The 15620-nt window shown below is 48.3% G+C and overlaps 1 protein-coding gene across 1 annotated transcript in view; it reads left to right on the forward strand.

Moving 5' to 3' along the window:
* Positions 1–13643, forward strand: part of GLRX3 (glutaredoxin 3) — a 34897-nt gene extending 21254 nt beyond the window's left edge. Inside the window, exons 5-11 of the mRNA XM_047760372.1 lie at positions 1550–1722; positions 1964–2025; positions 4011–4068; positions 5935–5987; positions 8668–8707; positions 8791–8883; positions 13397–13643. Of these exons, the coding sequence (XP_047616328.1) occupies positions 1550–1722; positions 1964–2025; positions 4011–4068; positions 5935–5987; positions 8668–8707; positions 8791–8883; positions 13397–13447 (530 nt within the window). The 3' untranslated portion in view covers positions 13448–13643. The remainder of the gene's footprint in view (positions 1–1549; positions 1723–1963; positions 2026–4010; positions 4069–5934; positions 5988–8667; positions 8708–8790; positions 8884–13396) is intronic.
* The last annotated feature ends 1977 nt before the right edge of the window (positions 13644–15620 follow it).

The following is a 15620-nucleotide window of genomic DNA, read 5'->3' on the forward strand; positions in this document are numbered from 1 at the left end:
ATTGCCTAAAGCTAAAATAAAGCATTTCTCAGCCAGTTACAGTAGAAATGAGTTAATATATTGGCAACAGAATAACCATCAGCAATCAGCCGTTAGCTGTTTACTAATGAACTCCCAGAAGAATGAAAAAATTTCAGAATCAGTGTTTTACTTCAGGCTGTACATGAACTTAACACTTCAGTTGTAGGAAAAGCAACTTATACGCTACACAAATAAATACTGGTGCCTCATCTCAGTGAACAGCAGATCTGAAAACGTCTGGCGCTCAGTAATAGATCCATGTTTTAATGGTAAAAGTGCTTTTGCATGACACCAGGCTGCCTATTTGTACAGTTCATTTTTTACTGAATTTTGTGATTTGATTTTATTTAAAAATAGCTGCAGATGCCGTCTTAAATCTTAGAGGAATTTTGAATCTGAAGAATAGGTTATTTTCTAGTGGATTATGGCTGGGTTTGAAAAGAAGAATGACGGCGTGTGAAGCAGCCGAGTACAATGTGTTGAAAAATAATCGGGTAGAATTAGCTTCTAAAAAGAAAGACAAGACTAATAGGTTATGCAAGGCTGGCATGCGCAGTCTTGTTCCTCAGTGCTAATGTCACATAGGAAGAAAGTGATGGCGAAGCCGTGCAGAGCAAAACGTGTCGCAGAAGGGTAGTAAAATCGTGGAAGCGAAGATTGCCACCACCGGGCAGTTAGGAAAAGTCACGTTGTGTACTTCGGGGAATGTAAATAGTTTTAAAAAAGATGTTGTCAAGTTATGACACCAGATGAGAAAGAATACTGCCAGTCAGTTGACAGTTCATACATAACAACAGAGAAGGTAGCTTTGAAATTTAGTCTGTTACCCTATTTTAGACTAAAAGAGAACACACTTCTTCTTGATTTTTAATTTATTCTACTTAGGGATGATAAAGATTGACAGCCACTGAAATGGAGACATAGCAGGTAGTTAAAGGGCAGTAGAAATTCAACGGAATTAGGTTTCTGAGGATGGTCACGTGGTAGTTACCGTAGCCAGTGTAGAGTGTTGTCCTCCACCTTGCGTGGATCCTCATAGATCCGCAGAAGAGCAGAGCTGGGAGGGGCTGTCCTGGGCCTCCAGGCCAGTCCTCGGATGGATGCAAGAGTGGGGGGGCCAGGGGTGGTGGGAGGCAGCCGGCCCGGGCTTAAGTGTGCTTCTCCTTGGTGACGGAACCCGGGCTGGGATTCAGGTCTCTTCCTTTGGTCAGTCCTGTTTCTCCTACGACAAAAAATGTACCTAATATTGAAGAGGAATTTTGATAAATAAACACACACTTAAGAAGAAAAACCTACAGGTGTGTTAAAAAGTTAAGCCTTACCTGAACATGGGATGTGGTTCAAGGTCAAAGAAGGGGTTCCTGCAATTTGTTTCCTTTTTATATCCTATTCAGCATGCTAATTAAATCATTGGTAACACAGAGACAGACACCTGTTGTGTTCAGTAGATAATATGTGCTCCAAAGTAATTTAAAACTGTGTGTGAGAGAGAGAAACTCAGTCCTTTGTTGTCTTTTTCTGTGTGCAGGTTTCAGCAAGCAGATGGTGGAAATTCTTAACAAACATAATATCCAGTTTAGCAGTTTTGATATCTTCTCAGATGAAGAAGTTCGCCAAGGCCTCAAAACCTATTCCAATTGGCCCACCTACCCCCAGCTCTATGTTTCTGGAGAGCTCATAGGAGGACTTGATATAATCAAGGTTAGAATCGAAAAATCTATACCTTATAAAGAATTTTCGTGTTTAAGCATACATTCATAAGTGGTATAATACATCTAAAGTATAAATTTTTAAATGTACATTTATGAATATGAATCTGAAATAAATACAGAGTAGTTCTGATGAGGTGATTCACTAATATTCTGTTTTATGGTATCACTAAGGAGATTTATGGTTTAATAAATGTTCTCTTAAACTCAACTTACATATACGTTTATTTTAGGAGCTAGAAGCATCTAAAGAACTAGATACAATTTGCCCCAAAGCTCCCAAATTAGAGGAAAGGTGAGTGTTTGAAGAGTTTCTGCCTGCTGTTTATTATTTTAAAAATATTTAAAATTTTTCAGTTTTTGCATTGCTCTTTCTATATAAAAATCAAGATTTGCTTTTGTACCCTGAGGTCATAATTGTGTTGTTTGCAAACTAGTCATGCAAACTTGGTAGGTCTAATTTGTCCTGAGGAAATTTAGTGATTATGTGGAGAATATTCTTTATTTTTATAGAAATGTCATTGTCATCATGGAACGACCAAATTTTAGTTCCCTGTGTGTTTCGGACCTGGCATCCAGTTGTTTTGGTGTGCAGGTTCCTGCTCGTGGTGTGAAGCTAGCCTGCTTGCTCGCTGGCGTTTGCTCATGGGGAGGCCTGATGCCCGTCGCTGTCACTGTCCTGGTAGAGCAGTGTGAACAGTGCTGAGTGCGGAAAGCACTTGCTGTGCCTGGAGATCCCGTGTCAGCCCTGGGGCTTCTCACTGCCTTTCTAAGAGCCCTGGTAACTTAGAGGTCAAGGAGAACGTGGAGCCATAAGATCACTTAGGGATTTTATCTCCCGGAAATTTTGGACTTTGGCCTCTAGGAAGTTAGGATTTTATTTTAAAAAAATACTAATTAATGTAGAGGGTTAAAAAGCGATTTATTTTGGAGTCTGGTAGCATATCAGCCATTCCTAGTTGGGGCTTGAGTTTGTAAGGTAAGACTTGGGTGTGTCTTGTAGTTTTCTTGTCATTTAACATTTTGAGAACTTCCCAGTGTTTCATACGCTACACCTCGTTGACCTGTTTTGATTAATAAAGTGATCTTCATAAACAGTTTGTGTATATGTCGAGCTGACCTGGAAGCACCCTGTTTTCGCAGTGATTACACCCTTGACTGGCTTCTCGATAAGAAGTGACTTCCTGGTCCCTGCTGTAGGATGCTTTGCTGTCCTCAGTTGGATTTTGCTGGGTTGCCTGGTGGCTCACGCAGGCCGTGCGGCCTCAGAAGACTGCTCTGCCTTTTCCAGCTTCCTTTCCAGAGAGTCTTGTATCTGCTTCAGTGTGTTTTCTCTTGCTGTTGTTAAGTCCCCGTCTTCCTCAGACCTCTCTCTTCTCCTGATGTGCTGCGTCCGTGTCTCCTGTGGTTTCAGCCACCAGACGATAATGGGCTAGAATTATAGAGAAAGTAAAATGCAGTCCATTTTGAGTAATAATTTAAAGGGCCCTGGAGCATGCAGGGCTTGGCGACATCTCTGTGGGTGGGACAGAGGGACCACTCTGGTTCCCTGGATCCAGGTGGGCGTTGGGGAGCTTTCTGAGCACCAGCTGATGGTACCCTATGAAAGTGCAGTGACCTCGCTTTGTGCATGGTCTGTGCGTCTCCTCTGCGAGACCTTCGTTCCTGGAGGAGGTTTTGAGCACGCGGAGGGAGGCGAACACGGTGCCGTAGAGGCCTTCCAGCGGCCCGTGTCCTGACACGGACTGTGCCTGAGGTTCCTACGGGACTCTAGGCGCTATACAGGCAGCATTCCTGACAGCAGGTTAGACCCTGAGGTTTCAAACAGCAGATGCAAAGTGAAGATGAGAGCGTTTGATTTTAGCAGCTGGTGTCGGTTGGGGTTCGAGTCCAGGCGAGGCCTTTTGGGCACCCAGAGGGTGGAGCCGTGCAGCCTCAGGCCGGGAAGGGACTTTCTGGGTGGGCTCCGTCTGTAGGTCCCTTATGAAACAAGTCCTTATTGAGCCGGTTATTATTATTTTTTTAGTTCTGTGAGTGGATGGGCTTAAATGGCAACTCGAAGGCACATCCGTTGCCTTAAAAAGCCATGTTGTGTTTTACAGTGGCTCAGGGAGATGGTGGAATGAAGGAACATGTCAGTGCATTTGCTTGTTTAATTCCCCTCAAAGCTGTGAACTCTCCTCCTGCCGTCCCTCAGATCTGCCTGTTACTCACCAAGCGGAGCGAAAGTGGGGTTTAATAATTGAGCTGAGCCATTTTATATCAATTTTCTCTCTTTAGGCTCAAAGTACTGACAAATAAAGCTTCTGTGATGCTCTTTATGAAGGGAAACAAACAGGTAAAGAACTCAAAAATGGTTTTATTTGTAATTTCTTTTGATGTTAACATCTGCAACAAGGGGACACTTACATCTTTTTTTCCAGGCTTTAGCTAATGAAGCTGTAGTGCTATCAGGAAGTTATCCAGGCCTTAATTGGTGCTTATGGAGATCAAACAAAGTAATCTACATTTTGCTTGACTTTATCATCAACATCTCAGTGGGGTGCATTTCTTTCTGCTGCCAGACTTTGTCAGCTGACGTGGTCAGCACGGTTGATAGGGGCCTGGCTCTGTTAGCTGCCGTGGCTCCTGGAGCGTGCCGTTTGGCTCTGCGCGTCCCGAGCTCCAGGGGCTTCGCAGCTCTGGGCCTTCCTTTAGGAGTGTCCACATGGGAAAGAAATCGGGGTGCATCTTGGCTGCTCAGAACTTATTGGGTGAACAGTTTGGCAGTTTTTGTTTGTAATGCGATAGGTCTTCTAGCTTTGATTGATGCAAGTTATGTTGCTTGTGCATCGTTTTGAATATCAGGTTTGATAAATCACCACTACCCATAGTTTGAGCAAAACTATTTATCCTTTGTAATTGCATTCGAATGGTGACTCTCCAGAGAGCGGTCTCTGCTACCTCGATGTTATTCTCAACCAGTCCTTGAGGTGGGTGGGGCTGGGCAGAGCCGGCCTTTTCCGGAGAGGAGGAAGGCGAGGCCCATGCAGGCATAAACTGCGGTGACGTCAATCGGCCTCACCTGCTGAGCGGGCTGTGTCCGGTGGGCCACCGGCCCCCAAGAGCGTCACTCCCTCTTGTGGGGTGACGGCGCGACTCAGGGCCATGCGTGACCTGTGTGAACGTCACTAGAGCCAAGTACAGCTGACTGAGCCAGGCAGTTAATGGAATGGTGACAGTGAGAGGGATGCCTAGGAGGTGGTAATAGAAATGTCGGCATGCTGGGATTCCCCGGATGAGGACCTGGAGTCTGACTGGTTTGCTGCATTTATTAAAACAAAGTAGAAGGAGTTAATTCCCAGGCTTTTTTTTTTTTTTTTTTTCATCTTGATGATTATTTAAAGCAGATTTTTATTCTCAAAATTTTTTCTTTTCCTGAGAGTGCAGGAAGCATTCTTCGATTTTAGGAACAGAATGATTGGTGCTCCTGAGATGTTTATGTGGCGCCAAATCTTTTCTACAGGATTGTTGGGATTTGGCATGAAAAGAAAAAAAAAAAACCCACATAAACAAAGCCAAGATTTTCCATAACCTCAAAAAAGTTTGGTACTCTGTAATGTAATGATAAATTTGGAGTTCCCGTTGTGGCGCAGAGGAAACAAATCCAACTAGGAACCATGAGGTTGTGGGTTCGATCCCTGGCCTCGCTCAGTGGGTTAAGGATCCGGCGTTGCCGAGACCTGTGGTGTACGTTGCAGACTCGGCTCGGATCTGGTATTGTTGTGGCTCTGGCGTAGGCCAGTGGCTAGAGGTCCGATTAGACCCCCTAGCCTGGGAACCTCCATGTGCTGCAGGAGCGGTCCTAAAAAGACAAAAAAAAAAAAAGAAAGAAAAATTTAAGAAGTGCAAGTAGAAGTAGGAAAACAAAGACCCTACTGGTCACAGAAAGATGGCATTGTGGTCATGAGGGACGTAGAGAAGGGGCTCACGAGCCAGGTCAGCCTAGGGCTGTGCATCCGGCCCGTGTTTGGATGGCCCATCTTGAAGATGTGGGTCTCGTCGGCCGGTGGCTCTGGGTGTGGAGAGGCCTGAGAGGCTGGCTGTGTGGTGGTGGCTGCCTTCTGCAGGTGCAGTTCCCTGACAGAGCATTAGATACCACCACGCCCTGGGGCTGGGCGGAAAAGGCGGTACATCCTGAAATGTGTCTTTTTTGTAAATTTAGGAAGCCAAGTGTGGTTTCAGCAGACAAATCCTGGAAATTCTAAATAGTACTGGGTAAGTAAACCTTGTTTCCAAATGGTATGTTTAAGAAATTCTAACTTTTCAGTTCTGCCACTGATGCTTTTCAGTTGTTATATCTGTTTACATATTTGTATTTATTTTTGCTATAATGTTTTGTGAATGCTTTAACTTAGACCACAGTAGAATTTTCTGGCCAGTGTCACCTTACTGGTAACATAAAGGAAGTACTTTGGCAACAATTGAAATAACTGTCTCCTTTCTCAGTAACTGAGTTCTTACCATACATGAAGATATTTTAGGGAAAGTATATTATAGGTTTTTAATTTTCTTTAAAAAATATTCTAGCAAAAAGACAAAAAAAAAATCTAGTTTCCAAATAGTTCATGAAGCCAGCAGGATGCATGTAAAGGCCATTGTCTGGATCTGAGAGGCAGGGTAGATTCAATTGCAGCACTCAGGCTTTTGATGCGGCTACCAAGTAAGGGAATTGCAGTTGATTTTTGTGGTTAAAAACAAAACCACTTCTTTAGAGATATTTAGCACATGTTCTACGGGGTTGTCAAATGATTTAGCTGATTTTTTCTTCTTTATTACTTCTCTCAACTGCTTCTCCATTGTTAAGGGTTCTAATTGTGGCTTTAGGTTGACTGGCAGCCCTGCGCAGGGACAGGGAAAGTGATGGTGGAAATGCTGGGGCATTCTTGGGCCGGGTGGAGCAGCACAGGTTCAAATACAGCTTCAGGAACAAGAGGAGAAGCACAGCTCTCTCCAAATGATGGCGGCACCATCACTGCACAAGAGAGCCTAGCGGCTCTGGCCCTCTGGCCCCAGCCCCGTCTTCACTGTGACCCAGAATGTAGGAGAGCCCGGCTTGATTTGGGTCATTTTTTACACCCCTTTCTCTGTCTTCCCTCTGCCACAGCACCCAGTGAGTCCCCCTTAGGCCACCTCTCCCTAGCACCAGCGTGTCCCCTTGGGTCCCGAGGCCTGGATGGGACAAGTCTGGGCCCGTCATAGCTGACGTATTTGACGGAAAGTCTCCATAACTTTGCTTTCTGTCCCTCGTCTGTCTGATCCCCGTTGGGTTGGAGGTACCAGTTACCCTGGAGCAGAGGGCCTTCTCTGGAAGAGAATATACCCTTCCAGCTCCAGACCTGCTAAATGCCTCCCAGGGCCTTTGAACTCCACTGCTGGGTCTTGCTGGGAGCCACTGGAACGCGGAGGAGGCGCCTGGTGCTCTCTTCCTTTCCTGCATTCTTGCCCTTGTCTCTTCCTTCCCACGCCAAAACATGTGTGCCCTGAGGGCCTGGGTACCCAGGGTGGATTGAGGTTGAAAGGCACCTTTGTCGTGAGCTTGTAGGAGGCGCGCTGGCCTCTGGGACTCTGCACACCCAGGCCCAGGACTCCTTAGCTCGCGGATGGATCGTCCCAGAAGCTCCTATTTTTACCAGACACTGTGGGCCTGGGTATTTGCTCCTTAATCAACTCCAAGGGAGACTTACCTTGTGGGGGCCTTTCCTTTTTTTTTTTTAATCTTTTTTGTTCTTTCAAACATTCCTTTTTTGGTACTTGCTGATTTATCCTGTCAAGTTATTTATTTTTGACTGTTTTCTTGGGAACTTGTTTACTAAGTAAACAGGCTTTCCTCATGAAGGTGGTTTTGATTTTACGGAAAACGAAATTTGGCTCCTTACATGTGGCATTTTCTTTGGTCAGGTTTTGGAACTGTGCCTATGCTCACAGCCTCCCGGCGGGGATCCAGTCATACTCATTCTCAGAAGATGTGGTTGAATTTTTATTCCTTTATACAACTGGTGTATATGCACCACAATGCTTTCCCTGGTTTTGCTTTTTTAGGGCCACACCTGCAGCATGTGGAAGTTCCCAGGCTAGGGGTCAAATTGGAGCTACAGCTCTGGCCTACACCACAGCCACACAGGATCCCAGCCAACATCTGTCTCCAACACCATAGCTCATGGCAATGCCGGATCCCCGACCCACTGAGCGAGGTTGGGGATCGAACCTGCATCCTCATAGATACTGGTTGGGTTTGTTTCTGCTGTGCCACACATGGAACTCCCCCACCGGCTTTATGCATGTTAGACATGGCATGTGTGTTCTGCAAGAAGTTTATTTCTGTGCGGCGAGCTCATCTCCATAGGGCAGAGATGGTTAGCAGTGGAGCCGCTCTTGTTGGTCAACCCCCAGCCCAGCCAGTGCTCCCTAAACAGCTGGCAGTAGGTTAGGGAGCAGCAGGCCCAAGAGGGCTGGACATGGAGCCTGTGTAAGAGGTGAGTGAGAATCCAGCCCAGGGTGGGCAAACTGCATTTGGTTGCCTCCTTATGTAAATAAAGTTTTATTGAGACACAGGCCCATTCATCACTGCCTTGTCTGGCTGCTTCTCTGCTTCACAGCCGAGACTGTGTGGCCTGCAGAGCCCAAATGTTTACTCCTCAGCCATTAGAAGACATTTGCTGACCCCTCTCTAACCTGATGTTGTCCAGAGAAAACTCCAGATAAATGTGTATCTTGAGATGACTTACTCTGTGGTACCTGACGGATTAAGAAGTAAAATCACCTCCAGTTTTGCACAGGACATTTTGTTAGCAACAAAATAGTATTACTTTTCTGCACTAATTTTGAAACATCAAATAGGTTTTGTGATTGTGTAAAACTCTTTCTTTTCTCGTTAAGATGCTTTTCCTTTTTGCAGTGTCGACTACGAGACGTTCGACATACTGGAGGATGAGGAAGTAAGTTCTGTGTTTTAGTTTCGTCCTGCGTCTTAGCTTTAGGGCCCGAGAGGCAGGTCTCAGCGTTCCTGTTGTTTCCGTAGGTCCGGCAGGGATTGAAAACCTACTCCAACTGGCCGACGTACCCTCAGCTGTATGTGAAAGGGGAGCTGGTTGGAGGCCTGGATATTGTTAAGGTAAGGGTGGAGTTCCCCTGCCATTCCGGAGAGCTGAAAACTCGGGCGTGTTTGAAATGGTCCCTTCCGTGGCCTCGTTCTTGTCTAGCCTCGTGTCTAATCACTTCTGGACCTGCGCCACCGTCTCTGCGGCTGACGTACCCTGGCCTGCCCTCACCTCCCCCGAACCGGCCCGGTCAGCTGCCTTACTGCGCGGCCTTTCCTGCAGGCTGGTCCTTTCAGAACCTCGTCCAGCGCGGGGTCGCTGCCGGCCCCGGTCCCAAGGGTAACTCGGCACTCAGAGCAGCTCGGGGTGTGGCCAGGCTCAGAGCTGTGCCAAGTCCTAACGCGCCTCAGCCTTCCTTCACCCTCTGCCTCCTGTTCCCTTGCACCTTCCATTCTTTTCTGGTCCTTTCAGGGCCGCACCTGCGGCATATGGAGGTTCCCAGGTTAGGGGTCCAGTCGGAGGTCTAGCCGCCAGCCTACACCACAGCCACTGCCACAGCCACACGGGATCTGAGCCACGTCTGCAACCTACACCACAGCTCATGGCAACACCGGATCCATAACCCACTGAGCAAGGCCGGGAATCGAACCTGTGTCATCATGGATACCAGTCAGATTGTTTCCACTGAGCCACGATGGGAACTCCATACATTCCATTTTAAACTATGCTTTCTCTACCCTTCAAGGCCCCTCTTAGCTGTTAATCATTTATAGATTATTCCAGCCAGAAATGTTTGTTTTGCTCTTGCTCCTGAAGTTCTCCTCCTTTTAAGTTTATTTATCGTGATTGTGCTGTTTTCTGGTGTCATTTTATTTTGCCTAACATGTCCTCATTTGATGGAGTAAGGGACACCAGGCAGAGGCCTGGGGGCCTGAGACCCGCTGCAGACCTCGCCCTGCTGGCCGTGCCCCTGAGACCTGAGGCCACGGACCTCAATTTCCTAAAAGAAACATGCAAGGTTGCAGGAGGTCATCTCCGAGTCCCCGCTTTGGTTCTCAGGTGCTAGAAAACTGGGGCCTCTGTCAGACTGTAAGCACCGTTTCTGTGATGATTCATTTCCTTCTCTGGTTTTCTTTAAATACATCATAACTGAATTTTAAATGGGCCTGACTTTTCTTACAGAATTTGAAGTCCAGAACTTAGGGCACCCCCACCTGCTAGCAGCTGTGTGCCCCGATGCTCTCTGGCTATCCCAGAGCCGCAGGGCCAGCTGCCGCTGTCATAGCCTCCAGCCCCGCCCCCGGCCCCAGGCCCACCCTGGGCATCATGGTGTGGAAGGAGGTGGCGGGGGCTGGGCGCAGGAGAGGGCTGGGCAGGAAGGCCAGGCTCTGCTCTGGAAGCGCCAGCCTCCACGGCGGTGGGTGTGGGGGAGCTTCCGGGGCCCAGGCCCTTGGCCTGGCCCACTGGAAAACTTTCTCTGAGGTCGGATCTCCGACTTTTTAAGTGGAAAGCAAGTAGTGAGCAGTGCTGCTGCCTTTAGCTGTCTTTGAGGATAAAGCGTTTGGCTCATGCCGTTGTACCGCCTGGGCCAGCGCTGAGCGACGTCAGCCGGCGGGCCTCAGGCTTCCTAAGCATAGGGCTGCGCCTTGGACCGCTGACCCCGTGGTTTCCATTTCATCGTGCAAGTCTTGTCTCCTGCCAGGTTTCAGATTTGACGTCACACTTCTTGAGCAAACCAGTGAGGCATTTTCCCTAATAAACTCTTGTTCCTGGAGGAAAAAAAAGTTTCACCAAGTAGCTTTTGAATAACTCTGAAGCAACAAAAATAGATCTGCATTTGTGATGTTTTATATATATATATATGTATATATACACACACATATATATGTATGTATATATGTGTGTGTGTGTGTGTGTATATTTGGTCTTTTTGTCCTTTAGGGTGGCACCCGAGGCATATGGAGGTTCTCAGGCTAAGGGTCCAGTCGGAACTGTAGCCACCGGCCAGAGCCATAGCAACATGGGATCTGAGCCACGTCTGCAACCTACACCACAGCTCACAGCAACACTGGATCCTTAACCCACTGAGCAAGGCTGGGGATCAAACCCGTGTCCTCATGGATGCTAGTCGAGCTCGCCAACTGCCGAGCCATGAGGGGAACTCCTTATATATATTTTTAACTTTTGTAAGACACCAGCAGTCTTCAAACCCTAAATACTCTGGTGCCTGTTCTCATCTGAATGTTTTGTAGCCTGTACCTCAGTGACTGGTAACTCTTGGAAAGATAGTCAGTAAATCTCATTTAATTCTAAGGCTGAGCTGCACGGGCAGCTTCTTTTTGGGTACAAACAGGGTGTTATATGGCTGTTTGTGTTCACCTGCTGAGGACGTGGCCACTTGGAAATCTGCGCTCTTGTTGCCCTAGGCCTTGGAGAAGGGGCCTGGGAGCAGCGGCTGTGCGGCCAGCTCTGGTCTGTTGCAGAGTGTGCGGCTCTTCATCCTCAGGTCCCTTAAAACCTCCGCTGTGTGCAGGCGCCTTAATCCTGGTGCTCGCAGCAGGAGCAGGGGGTGCGCTTTTGGTTGAATGGGTGATTAAATAAATGAGTGACTCAGTGACTCAGCCTGTCTGATGTTCTGAGAGAAATACCTACTAAGTAATATGTACACAGCGAGTTCAGGTCACCCTGGAGAGTGACAGGTCACCACCGCGGAATGCATGGGCTCAGACCCTTGAAGAGAGTCAGGATATTTAGAGCGGGTGCCGTTTAACCCGCTGGCTCACGGTCACAGCCGTCTCCGAAGGACCTGTGTGGTGCCGGGCGGGCAGGCTGCTCTGGTGCTTTACATAGGCCACCGCGTGTCCCCCCAGCAGGTGAAGAGACACAGAAAGTGCGGGAGCTGTCTGCCTGCTCACAGCCAGCAGGCCGCCGGGTCCGGATTCCACCTGAGGGGCTGTCTGGTCCACCTACCACGCTGCAGGCCCGCTGCCGCCCAGCCGTGTGCTCAGGGGAGTCCTGCTTGGCCTTTCAGTGCAGCCGGATGTCTGCTCGTTAAGTGGATAGGGGATCCCCAGACCGTACTCCCTGTGTGGGTGACGGGGGTGGGCCTGTTTGGGGTTAGTCCAGAGAGCAGTACCAGTGGATTTCAGTGGTTTTATTGATTGGAATCACTCGAAATGTTCTATCAAATTAACTGTTTATCTTAAACTGCCAAGTCTTACTGATCTTACGTCATCAGGTTTCAACTTGCTCCAAAATTTAGAACATGTTTCATTTCAATATGTTCCAAATTTTAGATCTGAAAAATGGGCACAAAAACTTGCTGCATTACTTTATCTTTTTGATAGTTTCTGGTCCTTGCATTTACATGATGATACTGTGGCTTTTCCAGGCCGGGTTGAAATAGTGAAGCCCGTTTATGTGGTATCTGAGGGGTCTGTAATATCACAGTACTCCAATTTTCAGTCGCTCCAAAGTTCTTTTTCCCTCTTTATTGCGCTTTTAAGATAGGCTTCATTGTTTCACTCTAATTGTTTTGTTTGCTAATGCTAAAAAAACCTGTTGGTTTTATTTTTGCTTTTTAGGGCAGCACCTGGGGCATATGGAAGTTCCCAGGCTAGGGGTCGAATCAGAGCTGCAGCTGCTGGCCTACACCACAGCACAGCAGCATGGGATCCGAGCCGCGTCTGTGACCTACACCACAGCCCATGGCAACGCAGATCCTTAACCCACTGAGCAGGGCCAGGGATCGAACCCACATCCTCGTGGATATAGACACATTTGTTTCCGCTGAGCCGCGATGGGGACTCCCAAAACTGTTGGTTTTAGAACACCTTTTAACATTTTTTTTTTGTCTTTTTAAGGCTACGTCTGTGACACGAAGGTTCCCAGGCCAGGGGTCTGATTGGAGCTGCAGCTGCTGACCTATGCTATAGCCATAGCCATAGCCACAGCCATAGCCACAGCCACAGCCACGCTGGATCCTTAACCCAATGAGTGAGGCCAGGGATCGAACCTGTGTCCTCATGGATACTCGTCAGATTCATTTCCCACTCCTCCACAATGGGAACTCCACCTTTTTTTTTTTTTGTCTTTTTGCCTTTTCTAGGACCACTCCCACGATGCGTGGAGGTTCCCAGACTAGGGGTCGAATTGGAGCTGTAGCCTCTGGCCTACACCACAGCCACAGCAACTCGGGATCCGAGCCACGTTTGCGACCTACACCACAGCTCATGGCAATGCCGGATCCCTAACCCACTGAGCGAGGCCAGGGATTGAACCTGCAACCTCATGGTTCTTAGTTGTATTTGTTAACCACTGAACCACGACGGGAACTCCCTTTTTTTTTTTTTTTTTTTTTGTGTGTGCAACAGGAACTCCCCGTTTTAACTTTACTTTGGTAATGTGATAGTGTGCTCAGCTTTTGTGGCTTGATTCTTAGGTTGAGTGGGTTCGTGGAGTGGAGTTTTGATCCAATGAGGTGCTTCTTTTGGTTCTCTGGTACAGACGCCACCTGTCAGTGTTTAGATGTTTGCATTGTTGATGTATTCATATGCATGGTATTATTGTTTCCTTTTTTATTTTTAGGAACTAAAAGAAAACGGTGAGCTGCTGCCTATCCTGAAAGGAGAAAACTAACCAGTGGGGGACTTGGTGCCCAGCTACTGCAGGAGGCCGTCACTCCGCTGAGTGACCAGTCCCTGAGGTGGCCGAGGAGTAGGAGATGCTTATCCCCGGTTATGCTGATGTATTTCTCGAGGCTGCGCTAAGTGAGCGGACGCGACGTGTTTTCCACCCAAATGAGAAGGCAATAAACATCTTCAGTTCAATTGAACATAATTGTGTAGCGTCTCTCCCGTGATGTTAGGCGTACAGTTACTGTAATCAACCCACGTTTCATTTCTTTTTCATCCTGCGTGGGCATCTTGGAGCAGGTACGAAATAGACCGGCTTTGGAGCGTGGAGAACCTTGGCAGCGTCTGATCCTCAGCAGCATTTCAGCAACTTATAGGCCAAGCCAACGGCTCCCCTCACTGGCCGAAGGTCTCTTTACAGCTGGAAATGCAGCTGCAGAGCGCTTTCTGTTGCGCGTCTGAGCCGGGGGCCGGGGAGATGGCAGCGGCAGCGGCAGCGTGGGCTGGGTGCGCGTTTAGGGCCCAGCTGGGAAAGCCCCCCAGCGTGGGGCCCGCAAGTTTCTGAGGAAGGTGGTTTCTCAGTGGCTGTGTCACAGCAAGGTCTCATGACTGCAGAAGAGGGGGTGGCCTGGCAGAGAGCAGGGAAATGAGGTCATGCTGTGCTGAGCAGACCACTCGTTTTAACCGTTGTATCGAAGGTATTGATTTAGCCCTTGAGTATGTCGAGACTTCAGAATTCCATGAAAATTTCAACAGTATTTTTGATCCTGAGTCTAACATGGGGAAAAAGTAGTTGCTCCTTGAGGCCTCTGTTGTGCACGGCTGGATTCACCACCATGGTTCTTAGACTTTTTTCGTACCCGAGGCACATGTATCTTCATTAAATCTTTCTGCCTGTTGATCTGGGTGGTTAAGTCTTCACGGAATGATCTGGTGGTGTGAGGAAGGGGGTACAAAAGCCAGCAATGTGGGAAGAGAAACGTCAGGAAGTGCCAGCTGTCTGTCTGGTTGTGGAGAGGAGACACCTGGGCGCTGGGGGCGGGGGGGAGGGGGTGTGGTGTGGCGAGAGCGCCTGCACAGGGTCGTAAAGGCGGATGTGGCCTTGCCTCCTGCCAAGAGGACATCCTTCGTGGTGGGGTTTCTTGCCTCTGTGGGTCATCAGATGGGGCTCTTTTGGGCATTTGTCTGTGAACTACTTTTTCCATTTAAAATGAAAGTACTATAAGCAACACTTTTAAAATGCAGATGGAGGGTTCCCGTTGTGACTCAGCAGAAACTAACCCAACCAGTATCCATGAGGATGCGGATTTGATTCCTGGCTTCGCTCAGTGGGTTAAAGCTCCGGTGTTGCTGTGAGCTGTGGTGTAGGTTGCAGACGCGGCTGGGATCCCCTGTTGCTCTGGCTGTGGTGTAGGCCGGCGGCTGCTGCTCTGATTCAGCCTCTAGCCTGGGAACCTCCATATGCTGCAGGTGTGGTCCTAAGAGGGAGAAAAAATGCAGAGGGAAGTGACGTTTTGAAGTTTTATTAAGCCATGGGCTTTGGGAATGTGCGTGACTCATGGAGGGGTCCCTCATTTTCCTGTGTCCTTTATCCCAGATCGAAATCACGTGCACACTGCTTTCAGGGTTTCTGCTCCAGCCGTGCTGCCTGTCCTCTAGTTTCTTCCTACGTCTCACCTCATCCTAAGCAACAGGATCTTTGCCAGCTTTTTCCCCGCTTGCCTATTCAGATAAAATGTGTAACTTTTTTTTTTTTGCTATTTCTTTGGGCCGCTCCCGCGGCATATGGAGGTTCCCAGGCTAGGGGTCGAATCGGAGCTGTAGCCACCAGCCTACGCCAGAGCCACAGCAACGCGGGATCCGAGCCGCGTCTGCAACCTACACCACAGCTCACGGCAGCGCCGGATCGTTAACCCACTGAGCAAGGGCAGGGACCGAACCCGCAACCTCATGGTTCTTTCGGATTCATTAACCACTGCGCCACGACGGGAACTCCTTTTTTTTTTTTGGTCTAAAATGTGTAACTTTTAACAAAGATGCCCATCTTCAGTTTGGGGACCACCGTTCAGGCCACAGGCGTTGCTCTGGTGATGTAGGACGCTCCGAGCATCTTAGCCCAGCCTCCCCTTCGCCCGGGTGACTGTTGCATGACGGACACCTCATGGTGTCGTCCTGGG

This window comes from Phacochoerus africanus, chromosome 15 (assembly GCF_016906955.1).
Source record: "Phacochoerus africanus isolate WHEZ1 chromosome 15, ROS_Pafr_v1, whole genome shotgun sequence".
Lineage (NCBI taxonomy): Eukaryota > Metazoa > Chordata > Mammalia > Artiodactyla > Suidae > Phacochoerus > Phacochoerus africanus.